This window comes from Prionailurus bengalensis, chromosome A3 (genome assembly GCF_016509475.1).
Source record: "Prionailurus bengalensis isolate Pbe53 chromosome A3, Fcat_Pben_1.1_paternal_pri, whole genome shotgun sequence".
Taxonomy (NCBI): Eukaryota; Metazoa; Chordata; class Mammalia; order Carnivora; family Felidae; genus Prionailurus; species Prionailurus bengalensis.
In genome coordinates, this window is record NC_057354.1 from 128,942,850 (window position 1) to 128,958,050 (window position 15,201).

Sequence of the window (15,201 nt, forward strand, 5' to 3'; positions counted from 1 at the left end):
GCCTATATTACCCTTAGCTTACTTGTTCTTATTGGCTTGATAGTATGAATGTTAATACTTTGTCACATATGTTACAAATATTGTCACCCAATTGATTTCCTTTGAAATTTGTTATGGTGGTGGTGTTTTGTTTTGTTTTTTCTCTTGTGACTACATTTGCCTTTTTTTTTTTTTTTTCTTTTCCCTGTATAATTTCAGAGTTTCTCATCATGGTTAGACCTTTCTCATTCTAGGATTGTAAGATTTTTCTCATGTCTTTGCCAGTACTTACTTCAAACATTCAAGACTCCAAGTCTTCATAGCCCCACTAGTTTGCTTTTGCTCACTGGTTCTCGATTTAGCAGTCAGAGTGAGTCCGGGAGAGATTGTTCATTCAACCCTTCATTTTGCAAATGACCAAGCGGCACCTTGGTGATCTCCCCAAGGTCACACCCCTTGGTTTTATGGCAGCACTGAGAAGAGAACCCAGTGTTCCTTACCTCGTAATCTTGTCCTGTGTCTGTTTCTAATCCGGGCGGCTGAGCACTGGATTAGCGTGTACTCTGTTAGCGCTTGAGTGCTGATTGCTACCACCAGTGTGCTAGGCCCTGGTGAGGCAGTTCGGAACAAGATGGACCCAGGCCCAGGCATTTTGGAATTTATAGTTTAAGTGAATAGACAGATGATAAAAAGTAGACAAACATGTGCATAATCGTTTGGGATCAGATATGTGGAGGAAATGAAACCAGTGGACAGTGGCGAATAATGGGGCCTTGGGTTGCTTTAGCCAGGGTGGTCAGAGAACGCATCCTGGGGAAGCGGTACATAAAGTGAGACCTGAAAGATGAAAAGGAGCCAGGAGAGGGCTTAGGGAAAGGGTTCCAGGCTGAGAAAACAGCGCAGACAAAAGCGTAAGGTGGGAAAGAACTTGGCACCCAGGCAGGTTGAAGGGACTGCAGCCGGTGCAAGATATGAGCCAGAATGAACAGTCTGACCATGAACGTGGAGGTTGTCAGACTGCTGGTTAACTTGACCAGCAGCCTTTCTGAATACCCTTCAGACAACCCCATTAACACTTAAATCTGGACTGTTTGTTCCTCTCCAAAACCACACAGTCGGCTGGAAGAATCTGTTGATAAAGCCTTTATTTTCACATTGTTATGTGAAATCCTGTTTTGTAATGAAAACGTCTTTATCTGGGTCAAAACACATGCGGAGTTTTCTGGAGCTACTGGCTATAACTAGAAGTAATAGTAAAAACAAATCCCCTTTAGATGGAACCTATTTTAGACAGAAACAGAATGTGGAGCATAAATCTGTTTATCCTAGCAAAATGAAATAAGAGGAAAAAACCCGGTTATCACAGGTAAAACAGTAATAATGGAAAAATATTGCTGTGTTTCTTGAGCACATGAATATTTTTCAGGGCATTAAAGTGTCCTCTTGCTGGTGTTTATGTGGCATCTGTGTGTATGTGGGTCTTGTGTTGTTTATCATTTTGTGCCTGGGTTTACTTCCAAGTTCGGATTTTTTTTAGCTTTATAAAGACAGAGAACTGATATTTTTCTTCATTTTATTATCATTAAAAAAGTTGCTTTTCTAGAGTGTATGTAGTATTTTGTTAGTCTTTAATAAATCCACTAGACCCTCCTGTATTCAAAGACCCCCTTGGATTGTTTTTTTTTTTTTGGTATGCTTTTTACCTGTTGATAAATAGAGAAACTCCTTGATGTCTGGTACACTTTCCTCATATAAAGAACATATATTATGGGTATTACAGAGATAAGAGGGAAGTCTGAATTCTGTGTTACCTCTTTTAGGTGGAAAGAAGTCTTCAGTTATGTGATTCATGTTTAATTGGTAGTCCTTGAAGGATGCTAAACTCTTACTGTTACCTTGTCCTGTTAATACAGACTTCTCTGAAAGATGTAGTCTTCACTTACTAGTGAAGATTAGAAAGTGAAACTAATCACTTTCTGTTCCAGGTCCCAGGATGGCAGTGTTGAGTAGGACACTGTCTGTGATTTCGTGGAGTTCAGAAACTGGTGGGGGCATCAGTCACGGAAACAACATCATACGATGCGATCAATGCTATGGGGGAGTTTTGTACAGCATATCTGGGGCACAGAGAGGAGAGCAGTCAGTTTGGGAGAATGTCCAGGAAGGAGGAGGTAGCCACTTGTTAACACAGGTGGCTGTAACAAAAGAGAACCATTTGAGGAGTACTAAAGAAGAACATTCTGGGGCGCCTGGGTGGCTCAGCCGGTTAAGCGGCCGACTTCAGCTCAGGTCATGATCTTGTGGTCTGTGAGTTCGAGCCCCGTGTCGGGCTCTGGGCTGACGGCTCGGAGCCTGGAGCCTGCTTCCGATTCTGCGTCTCCCTCTCTCTCTCTCTGCCCCTCCCCTGTTCACTCTCTGTCTCTGTCTCAAAAATAAATAAATGTTTAAAGAAAAATTTAAAAAGAACCTTCTGGGTAGAGGTAGCAATGTGTACAAAAGGCTGAGACTCGAGTGTGCGTGGTTTGCTTTTTTGCCAGTTGTGTCGTTGGCTCGTCGGATATGTGGAGGTGGTAGTGGTAGGAGGGGACACTGGAAGGCTGTGATGGGGCTCTTTGTATGGGGCCGTTGGTGCATGTGGAGGAGTTTGGACTTGATTCTGTTGGAAATGGAGAACCATGCAGCTGCAGGATGGGATCTGTTCCCCTTAGAAAGATCTCTTTGGAGAGTATTGGGGAAGGATTGGGGAGAAAATGGAAGGGAGGAGACCACTTGGGGGGGGGGGCTGTTGTGAGCGTCTCCGCAAGAGACAGCGAAGCCTTAACTGGGCGATTCTGTTAGGGGAGTAGAGAGAAGCCAGTGCATCTTGGAAGCCTTTCTGAGGCCGTCCTGACGCCCTGTCCAAACTCTGACCGAGAGGCGGTGAGTGTGTGGTGGTGAAGTGTTCACTGTTTGGGAAGGCAGGACACGTAGGTCCAGGGCTTGCTTTGCTCTTGACTCGCGATGTCACCTTGTCAGTCCCCTAATCATCTGGAGTCCCTGCTGGTAAAGGAAAAGGCAGTGGCCCTGTCTCTTCAGTGCTGGCATTCTAATGAGGGACAACTGAAGCCCACAAAACATCAAAAGCCTCAAACAAAGCTAACAGAGTTGAGAGTTTCACTGTCCCTTTTTTTGTTTGTTTTTTTGTAGCTGACAGCTTTTTTCTTCATTATTGTACTGAAAAATTCAGAACAGAGAAAGTACAGGTGTTAGATTGTTAAGATTGGTTATTAAAATATTATAATTGCATGACTGATCCAGGATAGTACTTGATTTACCTAATATCTGTGTCTGTGTATTACACACGCGTGTGTATATTTCTTCTGCAGAATACTGCGTTGTATTTCCTTGGTATCTGTATTTGGTATATTTAGAAGATTTCAGGTGAAATTTTCATTGTTTGCTGTTAGAGATGCGGAACTCACTGGATTGGAATTATTTTCTGCCCACTCTCTCTGCTTTTGATCCATTTTAACTTCGCGAGTGTTTTGAGGTGCGCTGTTCCCAGGCCTTTGCCACACCAGGGCATGCTCAGCCTTCACTAGACCACTGGGGTCACAGTCTTTCCTTCGGGAGTAAGCGGGGCAGAGCTGGCTCTGGTTCATATGTCCCACTCTTACTTGAAGTGGCTTTCTGGGAACTGTTCTCTTCGATTGAACTGAAGCATTAGAAATCCTTGGGAGAGGATGTAATAGAGTTGAATAATTTACATTTATAGTTACTGCAACTAAACTATCTGTATAACACATTGTTACAACCACTTTTCCTTTCATTATAGTTCCAAAAGACCCAAAACCCCAGTGGAGACGTGTAGCGTGGAGTTACGATTGTACCCTGCTGGCCTACGCTGAAAGTACGGGAACCGTGAGGGTGTTTGATCTCATGGGAAGCGAACTCTTTGTTATTACCCCGGTATGTATGTAATCGGAAGCTCATTACATGAAAGGCATTCAAACAAGTATGTGAAGGTGCTTGAATGAATGTGAAAGAGGGGAAATAGAAATGTAAGTCTGAGTAAGTTGTGAACTTAAGATATTCAGAATCTAGTAGGTAGATATCTGTACATGAAATATTTTTCCTTTGTATCTTGTAGTGTGGTGTTCAGAGGTAATCCATTGGCATCAAAACATGGTGGGAAGTGGGGCGCCTCGGTGGCTCAGTCGGTTGAGTGTCTGACTCTTGGTTTCGACGGGGGTTCAAGCCCCACATTGGGCTCTGTGCTGATGGTGTGAAAGCTGCTGGGGATTCTCTGTCTCCCTTCTCTCTGCCCCTCTCCTGCTCATGTTATCTCTCTCTCAAAATAAGTACATTAAAAAAAAAACAACCCTTAAAACAACAACAACAACCCCCCCAAAAAACCATGGTGGGAAGTAAATGCTAAACAGAGGTATGGAAAGCTGTTGAGAAGTTCCAGGGGGGAAGAGCAGTCAGTGGGCTGCTGCAATAGGGAACAGCTTTCAGAGGAGCTGCGTCTGTCATCCTAAAAGGATAGAAATTGAAAGGGAGAGTGAAGAAATGACTGGTAGTAATAACTTGTATTTGTGTAGTGCTCTATACTTTATTAATGAGTTTGACATATATTCTCATTTAATGTTCACAAGAATGCTTCGAGTAGATTGGACAGGTATTATCTGCGCTTTACAGTTTTGAAAACTAAAATTGAATTGGGGGCGGGGGCGGGGGTGGGGCCAGGCTGTTGCCATGGCAATCCAGCTCCTAAGTGAAACAATTTCAGGGACCCAGCACTTTTCACTTTGTGTCCTTCTTCCTTGAATGACCCAAGATACAGAGACAGGTACAACAGCATTTCTAACTCTGGCTGCATCTTAGAATTGCCTGGAAAGCTTTATAAGGAAAAGAAAAACAAAAAATTACTTGATTTTCTAGACTCGACCCGTAGAAATTCTGATTTAATTGATGGGAGTGGGTTCTGGGAATTAATATTGTTTATAGGTTTTTTTTTTTTTTTTAATTTTTTAATGTTTATTTTTGAGAGCACGAGTGAGCGGGGGAGGGTGTGGGTGAGGAAGACACAGAATCCAAAGCAGGCTCCAGGCTCTGAGCTGTCAGCACAGAGCTTGATGGTGGAACTCACAATGAGATCATGACCTGAGCTGGAGTCAGACGCTCAACCGACTGAGCCACCCAGGCGCCCCTGTTTATAGGTTTTTCAGCTGATTCTAACGAGAAGCTGGGGATAAGAACTTATGATATAGAGAATGGTTTTTGTTCAGAAATAATGAGTGGAAAAACTTGAAAAAATGTGTTAGGCTCCTATTATGGAAGTCCTGGGGAATCAAACTAGGAAGTTTGCATCCCTGTTTCCTGGACTAAGCACTATCTGATAGAAAAGTCATGTGAACTTTATATATGATCGCATGTGTGATTTTAAATCTTCTAGTAGCTGCATTAAGAGTAAAAGAAAACAGGTGCAATTTATTTAATATTTAATCCTGTATATCACAAATATTATTTCAGCATGTAATCCATGTGAAGAGTATTAATGAGATACTTTCTTTGATACCAAGGCTTTGAAATTTCATGTTTACTTTTGTAGCCGATCTCAGGACTAGCCATGTATGAGTGTTCAGCAGCCACATGTGGTCACAGTCTTGGTGGTTCTAGACAGTGAGGAGTCATTCAGGGTGATAAACTTTATTATGTGTGCTTCCTAGGGTGCACATGCCTTCAAATCCTTAGCAATATAGCCTGATATTTAGTTAATGGAAAAAGGTTGCCATTGAATGAGTGTTTTAAGTGCCTTTTCCTTTTAGCTGTTGATGGGGCAAATGGGAATTAAGTGAGGCTTTTTTCTTGAAGCATTGTTTCCTGCAGGCAATGCAAATCAACATTTGGAAGGTGATATCTGAGTTCTGTATCTCAGAGTTATTTAAAAAAATTTTTTTGGGGCGCCTGGGTGGCGCAGTCGGTTGAGCGTCCGACTTCAGCCAGGTCACGATCTCGCGGTCCGGGAGTTCGAGCCCCGCATCAGGCTCTGGGCTGATGGCTCAGAGCCTGGAGCCTGTTTCCGATTCTGTGTCAACCTCTCTCTCTGCCCCTCCCCCGTTCATGCTCTGTCTCTCTCTGTCTCAAAAATAAATAAACGTTGGGAAAAAAAAATTAAAAAAAAAAAAAAATTTTTTTTTTTTAATGTTTATTTCTGAGACAGAGAGAGACAGAGCATGAGTGGGGGAGGGGCAGAGAGAGAGGGAGACACAGAATCTGAAGTATCTTAGAGTTCTTTGAAGTTGAATTGTGGCATTGCTCCCCCCCCCCCCCATACACACAATAGAAGTACAGTCTGAACAGAAATTCACGAATCTAGGAGAATCTCTCATCCAAAGAGGATTGTGTGCTTCTAGCCTTTGATTGGGAGGGCAGGTCTAGAGTTGTGTGTCTGGTTCTAGGCACTCTAATTTGCATGATTCTTTAGTATACAGATCAGTTCTGGGGCTGTCTTAATGTGCACCTGGCAGGGCCAATGTCTGGGACGTCTTCCAATTGCACACATGTTAACTTCTGTGTGGTATCTTTTTAGTGACTTAATTTACCTCTTTTCTGCAGGCATCCAGTTTAGCAGGTGATTTGAGCTGTGCCATTGCTGGGCTGATATTTTTAGAATATAAAGCCAGTGCACAGTGGTCTGCAGAACTCCTGGTCATCAATTACCGAGGAGAACTTAAAAGTTACCTTGTAAGGTAAAAATATACTTTATTTGGGAACTCCGGTTTGACATAATGTTTATTTCTCTGGCTTAGTGTCAGCTTTTGTTTTGTTTTTTTCTTTCAGCATTTTACTGTGAAAACTTGCAAATATAATAGGAAGGTTGAAACAATTGTATAGTGAATATTCATATACATTCACTTAAATTCTAGAATGAGGATTTTATTATACTTGCTATATCACATTTCTGTCCATCCCTCTATTTAGCCATTTAATCAGTGTTCTTTGTTAATTAATTTCAGAGTTAATACTTAAATACCTCCACATCATGTCATTAATTAAAGTTCAATATTTGCTTATAGTTTTCTCTTTTGAAGTAAAATTTGCAGATGAAATGAAATGCACAGATCTTAAGTGTACCAGCCAATGAATTATGATAAATGCATGTGCTTGTGCAATTCAAACCTCCATTAAGATGCAGAACATTACCATCATGCTAGAAAGTTCCCTCATGCTCTTGCCCAGTGAATCCGTTTACACCCACCCTTAGAGCAACTGCTGTTTTTTTATTTTTTCTTCTTCTAGATAAGTTTTTCCTGTTCTGGTAATTCACATTAATGGACTCATAGTATGCACCCTTCTGTCTAAGGCTTCCTTCATTTAGCATATTTTGAGATTTATTTGCATTTTTTCATGTATCCATTTATTCCATTTTATTATAATACATTGTGTTTCATTGTATGAATATTTCATGTGTCTTAGTTTGATTTGTTACAACAAAGTTCCATAACTGGGTGACTTATCAACAACAGAAATTTACTGCTGACACTTCCTGAGGGTGGAATTCTATTCTAGGTACCAGCATGGTTGGGCTGTGGTCTTTTGGCTTGCAGACCGCTGTTTGCATGTGGTGGGAATAGAGCTAGCTAGCTCTCTGGCCTCTTAAGAGAAGAGTAATTCCTTTTGTGAGGGTGTTATCCTCATGACCTAATTAATTCCCAAACACCTCACTTCCAAATACCATCATACTGGCGTCAGAGTTTTAACTTAGGAATGTTACGGGGGACGCAGGCATTCAATCCGTGGTGGGCAGGGGTGTCCACAGACGTTCAGACCATAACATTCACGATTTGTATATTCGCTCTTCTTTTGATGGAATTCTGATTTCCAGTTTTGGGCTACAGTGAATAAAGCTGTTGTGACCATTCTTATTTAACTATTTGTGGATATACATTGTCATTTCTCTTTGGTCACTATCTTTGAGTAGAACTGTTGAGTCATAGGGTAGATACCGTTTATTTTTGTAAGAAACTTCTAGACCTTTTTCCAGAGTTTCTGTATCACTCATATTCCCACAAATAATGTATCTGAGTTCTGGTTGTTTTACATCCTCAGCTGTATTTGGTGGTGGTATTTTATTTATTTATTTATTTATTATTTTTTATTAAAAATTTTTTTTTTAAATGTTTATGCATTTTTGAGAGACAGAGAGAGACAGAGCATGAGCGGGGAAGGGGCAGAGAGAGAGGGAGACACCGAATCCGAAGCAGGCTCCAGGCTCTGAGCTGTCAGCACAGAGCCGGACGCGGGGCTTAAACTCACAAATTGTGAGATTATGACCTGAGCCGAAGCCGGACGCTCAACTGACTGAGCCACCCAGGCACCGCTGGTGGTGTTTGTCTTTTAAGTGTAGACATTTCAGTGGGTATTTTTTGGTCTCTCACTGTGCCTTACTGGTATTTATTTCTTATTTACCTTCTTAAATTTAGTGTTGGAACAAATCAGAGCTATCAAGAGAGTCACTGTTTCAGCTTCAGTAGTCATTATCCTCATGGAATCAACACAGCTATTTACCATCCTGGTCACAGGTAAGTAACCATTTCTTCTCTTATATGGTAGAGTATTAGGTGGATGTAGACGTCTTGGCACTGTTTCAGAGAGGAGAAATTGTCCATTTTGATTATTTTGGCTTTTTCGTTTCTTCCTCTCGTGCATAGGTATCTTAAATATCTGTAATATGTATGTAATCGTTGTGTGAGCATTTCTGTTCATCTGGCGGACAGCTCTGAGCCAGATGGGACACGGGGAATATTCAATGAGGAAGCCTTTCTTCTCTCTTCACTTACTTAGTCTTACTTTTCTCATCTGTGAAATGAGTATATAGCTAACTTTTAACTCTAGCGTGTTGCGAGAGAGAACTCCTCAAACCGTGCATGTGAAGTACCCTTGCCCAAGACGTCTCAGTAGACATTCCTTCCCTCCTCCTCTCCTTCTCAGCAGGTCCGAGCTGCTTTCATTGCTGCACAGCTCGTTCCTACAGCCCTCGCCCATTCTTCATATATGACACTTCTCCATGTATTGGCCACCTACGTTGAGGGTTACTTGAAAATTGGGCGTTTTCTACTTCAGTGATTGCTCTCCTTTAATTTTGTTATTTGAGAATGAAATTTCCATCTATTTTTTAAGTTAGCCACGCAAACTTTTTGGTTTTCTAGATGGGAAGAATATCAAGTTGTGCATCAGGCAAACCTAGCTTGCATTCTGAATTTTGACAGTGAGTCTGTGTCTGTTTGCAAGTCCTTAAACTCTCTGATCCTCTCTGTACTTAAGTCTTTTGGATGAAAAAAGGTATGGATTTTTTGTATTCTGTTCAGTCCTAGGTCTGACCTTTTGTGTTTAGAATTTTATTATGAGGGGCGCCTGGGTGGCGCAGTCGGTTAAGCGTCCGACTTCAGCCAGGTCACGATCTCGCGGTCCGTGAGTTCGAGCCCCGTGTCGGGCTCTGGGCGGATGGCTCGGAGCCTGGAGCCTGTTTCCGATTCTGTGTCTCCCTCTCTCTCTGCCCCTCCCCCGTTCATGCTCTGTCTCTCTCTGTCCCAAAAATAAATAAATGTCGTCTTCATTTAAAAAAAAAAAAAAAAAAAAAAAAGAATTTTATTATGAAATGTTCGTACTGCAAAGGAACCCACATCCACCAGAGCCCAGTTTGTACTCTTCCCTGACGCCCTCCCCACCAGAGAGAACCACTGTCCTGAATTTTGTGTTGATCAGTCTTTTGTTTTCTTGATAGTTTTACCGCTTACTCATATTTAGTTTTGCTGTTTGACTTTATATAAATGGAATCATAAGAAAGACACACAGGTCTTACTTTGAGATTCAGTTTTAACTACCAGTACGATATTTCATGTTATGGGGGGCACCTGGGTGGCTCATTCGGTTAAGCGTCCAGCTCTTGATTTTGGCTCAGGTCATGATCTCGCGTTTCTTGGAATTGAGCCCTGTGTTGGGCTCTGTGCTGTCAGCGTGGAGCCTGCTTGGGATTCTCTTTCTCCTCCCTCTCTGCCCCTCCCCCTGCTTATGTGTGCTCTCTCTCAAAATAAAATAAACATCAAAAAAAAAAAAGGATATTTCATGTTGTGAATATATTGCAGCATAATTATTCATTCTCTGTAGATGAAAATTTGTTTTGTTTCCAGGTTTTTTTTTTTTTGTTGTTGTGATAAGAATTGTACTGTGGCCAGAATGATTATGCATTCCTCTGACACATACGTGCAAGGGTTTCTGTAGGATATATAAGTAGAAGTGGAATTGCTGAGTTGTTGAGGAGGTACATCTTTAACTTTACTAGGCAATGCAAATGTTTTTCGGAATGGTTCTGCAAGTGGACAATGGCAGTGTATGAAAGTTTCTGTAGTTTCATATTCTTTAGTGTTCTTGATACCAGACTTTTAAATATTTGCTGAGCTGGTAGGTATAAAAGAGTCTCTCATTGTGGGTTTTTTTTTAAGTTGGTTTATTTTGAGAGAGAGAGCGTGAGCATATCAGCAGGGGAGGGGCAGAAAGAGAATCCCAAGCAGGCTCCATGCTGTCAGCACAGAGCCCGACATAGAGCTCGATCCCATGAACTGTGAGATCATGACCTGAGCCAAGATCGAGACTCGGACACCTAACCGACTCAGCCACCCAGCTGCCCCTCTGACTGTGTGGTTTTAATTTTCATTTCCCTGATTACTGATGAGGTTGGTCACCTTTACAAGTTATTGGCCATTCATGTTTTGTCTCTACAAAATGCTTTCTTAGATAACTGCTTAATTTTTATTGGGTATTTGGTCTCGACATTCTTAGTGTGATCTAGATATTAACTTTGGATTATGTGCCTATTGAGTATCTTCTTCCAACATAATTTTTTCAATTTATCTTTAACAAGTTATAGTTGTGTGTGGTTTCAAGTGTTAAATAATTTTTAAAAACTTTCACCCAATTTATTTCCAAAGATAACTACTTTGAGCTATTTTATGTAGCTATTTTATTTGATAGCTTTGGCTGTTGTCATACATAAAAATAAAATGCTTATGTTGTTACTTCTTTTTTTTTTTTTTCAACGTTTATTTATTTTTGGGACAGAGAGAGACAGAGCATGAACGGGGGAGGGGCAGAGAGAGAGGGGGACACAGAATCGGAAACAGGCTCCAGGCTCTGAGCCATCAGCCCAGAGCCCGACACGGGGCTCGAACTCACGGACCGCGAGATCGTGACCTGGCTGAAGTCGGACGCTTAACCGACTGCGCCACCCAGGCGCCCCATGTTGTTACTTCTTAATTTCTCAGTTTTACACCTTATCTATGAATGTCCCTTTATGGAAGATGCATGTATGGTTTTCTTAACTCAGTCTGTCTCCCGTACACAAAGCGAGTATTCTCTTATTCTCCTATTGCATTTGATTTTGTAGGATGAATATTATGGTTAGATGCTATCCACAGATGAGACCAGAACCTTCTGTAGTATTGTGTCCTTGCCTTTTCATCCTTAAATATTCGTTGACTCATTTATTCACTCATTCATTCATTTAGTAAATCTTCATTCATTTCCTATTCTGTGCCACGTGCTGTTATATACGTTGGTATGTTCTTTGTGGAACTTACTTCTAGAAGGGGTGACAGACGACAAACAATGGACGTACAGTGTTTGCGGAACTGATATGTGCATTGGGGAAAAGGATCAACAGGGATGGAGGACAGTGGCCATGACGCGGTGGGGAGTAGGGCACGGGTTGTAATTTTAATTCGGGTTGACTGATTACCCTCCTTGAGAAAGTGACATTTGCGCAAAGACCTGTAAGGGGCGAGGGTATTTACTTATCTGGCTCTCTGAGGGAAAAATGTTCTGTGCAGAAGGAATAGCCAAAGAAAAATGAGTTGGGAGTGTACTGGCCATTTTCTAGAAATAGCAAGGAGGCCAGTTTGGCTGAAGCTGACCGAGTGAGTAGAGTAATATACTGATCTGAAAGAGATGAGGTGAGTACTAAATCATAGAGGGGCTTTGTAGGTTATAGTAAGATCTGTTTGGGAACTTCTTAACTGTGTGTATTCTTGTAGTTAATTTTTTTGTTTGTTTGCCCTAACCCTAAACTCACCCCCATTAGTGTAGACCCCCTTTTAGTACATCATATTCTGTAGGTGTCATCTTCTTGTAGTCTTTTCTCAGCACTTTCTGACCTGCTCTGACTTGGGTTTGCAACTTCTGTTAAGAATTTCACTTCATCATCATGCTGAGAATTGCTTTTGTTATTATTGTTGTTATTTTTTGTAACATCACCTGTTTCCTGGATGCTATGGTTTTTTTTTTTTTTTTTTTTTTTTTCTTTTTTGGTCTATTTCACTGTTTTGGTGAAACTCTGTAATTCCCTGAGGAAGAGTCCATGGGAAGCGTATATTTTTTCAGGCCTTGCCTGTCTGAAAATGGCTTTTATTCTGTCTTCATGCTTCATTGATAATGTGCCTGGATAGAATTGTAGGCTGGAAATAATTTTCCTTTTAGAATTTTGAAGAGACTGCTCCATTGTCGTCTAGCTTCTAGTGCTGCCCTTGAGAATTCTGATACACTTTTTTCTTTGTTTTCTCTATTTTTTTTGACACCCTTCCCTCTGGAAGCTCAGATTCTTTTTTATTTTCCCACAGTGTTCTGAAACTTGACCATGTAATGTCTTAGAGTAGTTTTGTTATACCCACAGTGTTGACCCTTCAGTTTGAATATTTGCTTTTGGGAAAATTTGCTGACTTCTTTGATTGTTTCTTCCCCTGTGTTTTCTCTTTTCTCTCTGGGATGTCTGTTCTCTAGATGTTGAGTCTCCTTGGACTCCCCTTTATTCTCACTCTTTTTTTCTCCTTTATTTTTTGTTGAAAAAAAGAAGAGGCTGTTTTAATTCTTTCCATGTAAACATGGACACTAATGACGAAAGTAGTTTGAGGCACTTTTGAGATATATTATAAATACAATGAATTAATGATACATATGATATCCTATTTATAAAGAAAAATCTGTTCTGGTAATCTTTTCTGATATATCTTTTTTTTTTCTTTTTACTAATTCTATGGCTTCTCTCTCTCTTTTTTTTTCATGTTTATTTTTGAGAGAGAGAGAGAGAGAACACGAACAAGCAGGGGAGGGGCAGAGAGAGAGGGGGAGACACAGAATCCCACGCAGGCTCCAGGCTCCGAGCTGTCAGCACTGAGCCTGCCACAGGGCTTTAACTCATGAACTGTGAGATCATGACCTGAGCCGAAGTCGGAGGCTTACCTGGCTGAGCCACCCAGGCATCCCATATGCCTCCTCTTTTTAAGCTAGGCATTCTGTTTTTTGCTTCAGTTGTTGTATTTCTCCTTTCTAGAAGTTTTCTGTAGTTATTTTATGAATCTCTCTTAAGGGAAGAAAGGAATTGAAATGAGTATTCAGTGAGTCACTAGTGGCTTTGAGGATTAGATACATAGTAGGTACTCAGGAAATGATAGTAGTGAGTAGATATAATACCATTAATTTCTTCCTTTTAGTTTGTATGGCTCTTGCCTTAAAGAGTCGGTTTGGTGTCTCCTTAAGAAATTGGAAAATCAGTTGCAAGTCTAGTTAATTAAAGAATTAAAAAAAATTGTTTATTGTATTTAGCATATTATTTTCCAATCTGAAATAATAGACTTTTATTTTGGCTATGGTTGAGTGACCACATGCACAGTTAGCGGTCTTTACGTTGTTATAAAACTGAATGTAATTGTATGTGCTGCAAATTGCTGCCATTTTCATAAAACATTTCTTTTGATTATAAAATAAACACATTACAACAATAAGAAAATTGTGTTGTTTTTATTTTATTCTTGTCAACTTATATGAAGTGTGGCCTCTTAATGTACGTTTTTATAGTTGAGATACTGTGTTTTCCTTGCATAGCTTCACGTTAAGTCTTGAATTTAAATTTTGCCACTAGAAGGGGGGTAAGCATGTGTTTTTGCTTTGACACGCTCAGCTTTCCGTTGTGAATTTTGCCAAGCCTGGACAGTGTGTGTATTATACCCACGATGCTCTGCTGGCCGGTTTGATTTCTGTTGAGGGTGACCTGTTTGTTTGCATCTTCTTGGATACAGTGTTTTATTATTTTATTTATTTTGTTATGTTCAAGCCAGGTTTTGCTGTTTTGCTCTTTCAAGGTCTTTGTTTTATTCAACCTGATTTTGTTGTTTTCAAGCGTAGGTATTAATACCTTTCTTGGTACCTCTATACATTTAAAAATTTTATATGCTACCTTTCTTAGCACATACATACATTTATAAAGATTTTATATTATACCTTTCTTAGCACATACATACATTTATAAAAATTTAATCTGTCCTCCATTGAAAAGTGCATTCTGTTAGAGGAGTTGTCTGCATTACAAAGATTGAGGGTAGAAAGTCTGTTTTATCTTTGGCTTGCTTTCCATTACTCTTTTTTATTGTGGCTTGCATGCAACACACTCCACTAGGTGTTGTGGAAGATGTGAGGGTGAAGGACGGTCCTGACCTCAAGATCTTGAGGGAAATGATATATACGCATATGTTATATACACATACATATACTTCTAATGTCTAATATGCATTTTCTCTACTTAAATGTGCATACAGATATGTACGTGTGTATGTATTATGTGGGTATGTGTGTATACTGGAATGCAGTATATGTTAGGGCCCTTAAAAAGGTGTTGGATCCAGATGAAGGAGATACTTCCCTGGTCTTTCAAGGAAGGACTGTGGCAGGCAGCACTCGCATTTGCTTTGGAGAATGGATACAATCTGGGCATGGTGGATATTCCAGACAGAGTGATGGTGTGAACAGTGACCAGAGGAAGGAAGCCACAGTACGCTTTGGGGAAATGGCAGGTGGGGTAGTTTAACTGCCAATGTAGGGCGTGTGTGGCAGGGGAAGAGCAGTGATGGTCGCCATGGGAGGTGGGGCCTTGGGAAGGCAAGTTGGGGATCAGATAATTGGGAGCTTGAGTGGCAGCTTGTTCTTAAGGGAACTCAGATTTCTGAGACGAGAACATATGATCAGCTTTGTTGGAGGAATGTTGGTTCGGTTGGGAGATGCTAGAGGCTGGGTGAGTCTCTGCTGATAATGTCCCAGTTCAGGCCACAGGCAATGAGAGCCTATTTGTTTTCTTGCATGGACTTGCTATGTCCACTTATGTATAAGTCACCTCTTGTTTTATTTTTCTTTCTA

At 40.8% G+C, this 15,201-nt stretch overlaps 1 protein-coding gene across 2 annotated transcripts in view; it reads left to right on the plus strand.

The window, feature by feature from the left end:
* Positions 1–15,201, plus strand: part of NBAS (NBAS subunit of NRZ tethering complex) — a 339,195-nt gene that overhangs the window by 19,441 nt on the left and 304,553 nt on the right. Inside the window, exons 7-9 of one of the 2 annotated variants that reach the window (XM_043604496.1) lie at positions 3,794–3,927; positions 6,580–6,713; positions 8,448–8,546. In XM_043604496.1, the coding sequence (XP_043460431.1) occupies positions 3,794–3,927; positions 6,580–6,713; positions 8,448–8,546 (367 nt within the window). Of the gene's footprint in view, positions 1–3,793; positions 3,928–6,579; positions 6,714–8,447; positions 8,547–15,201 lie in introns of those variants that run through there. The other variant, XM_043604497.1, reaches the window with a different exon arrangement.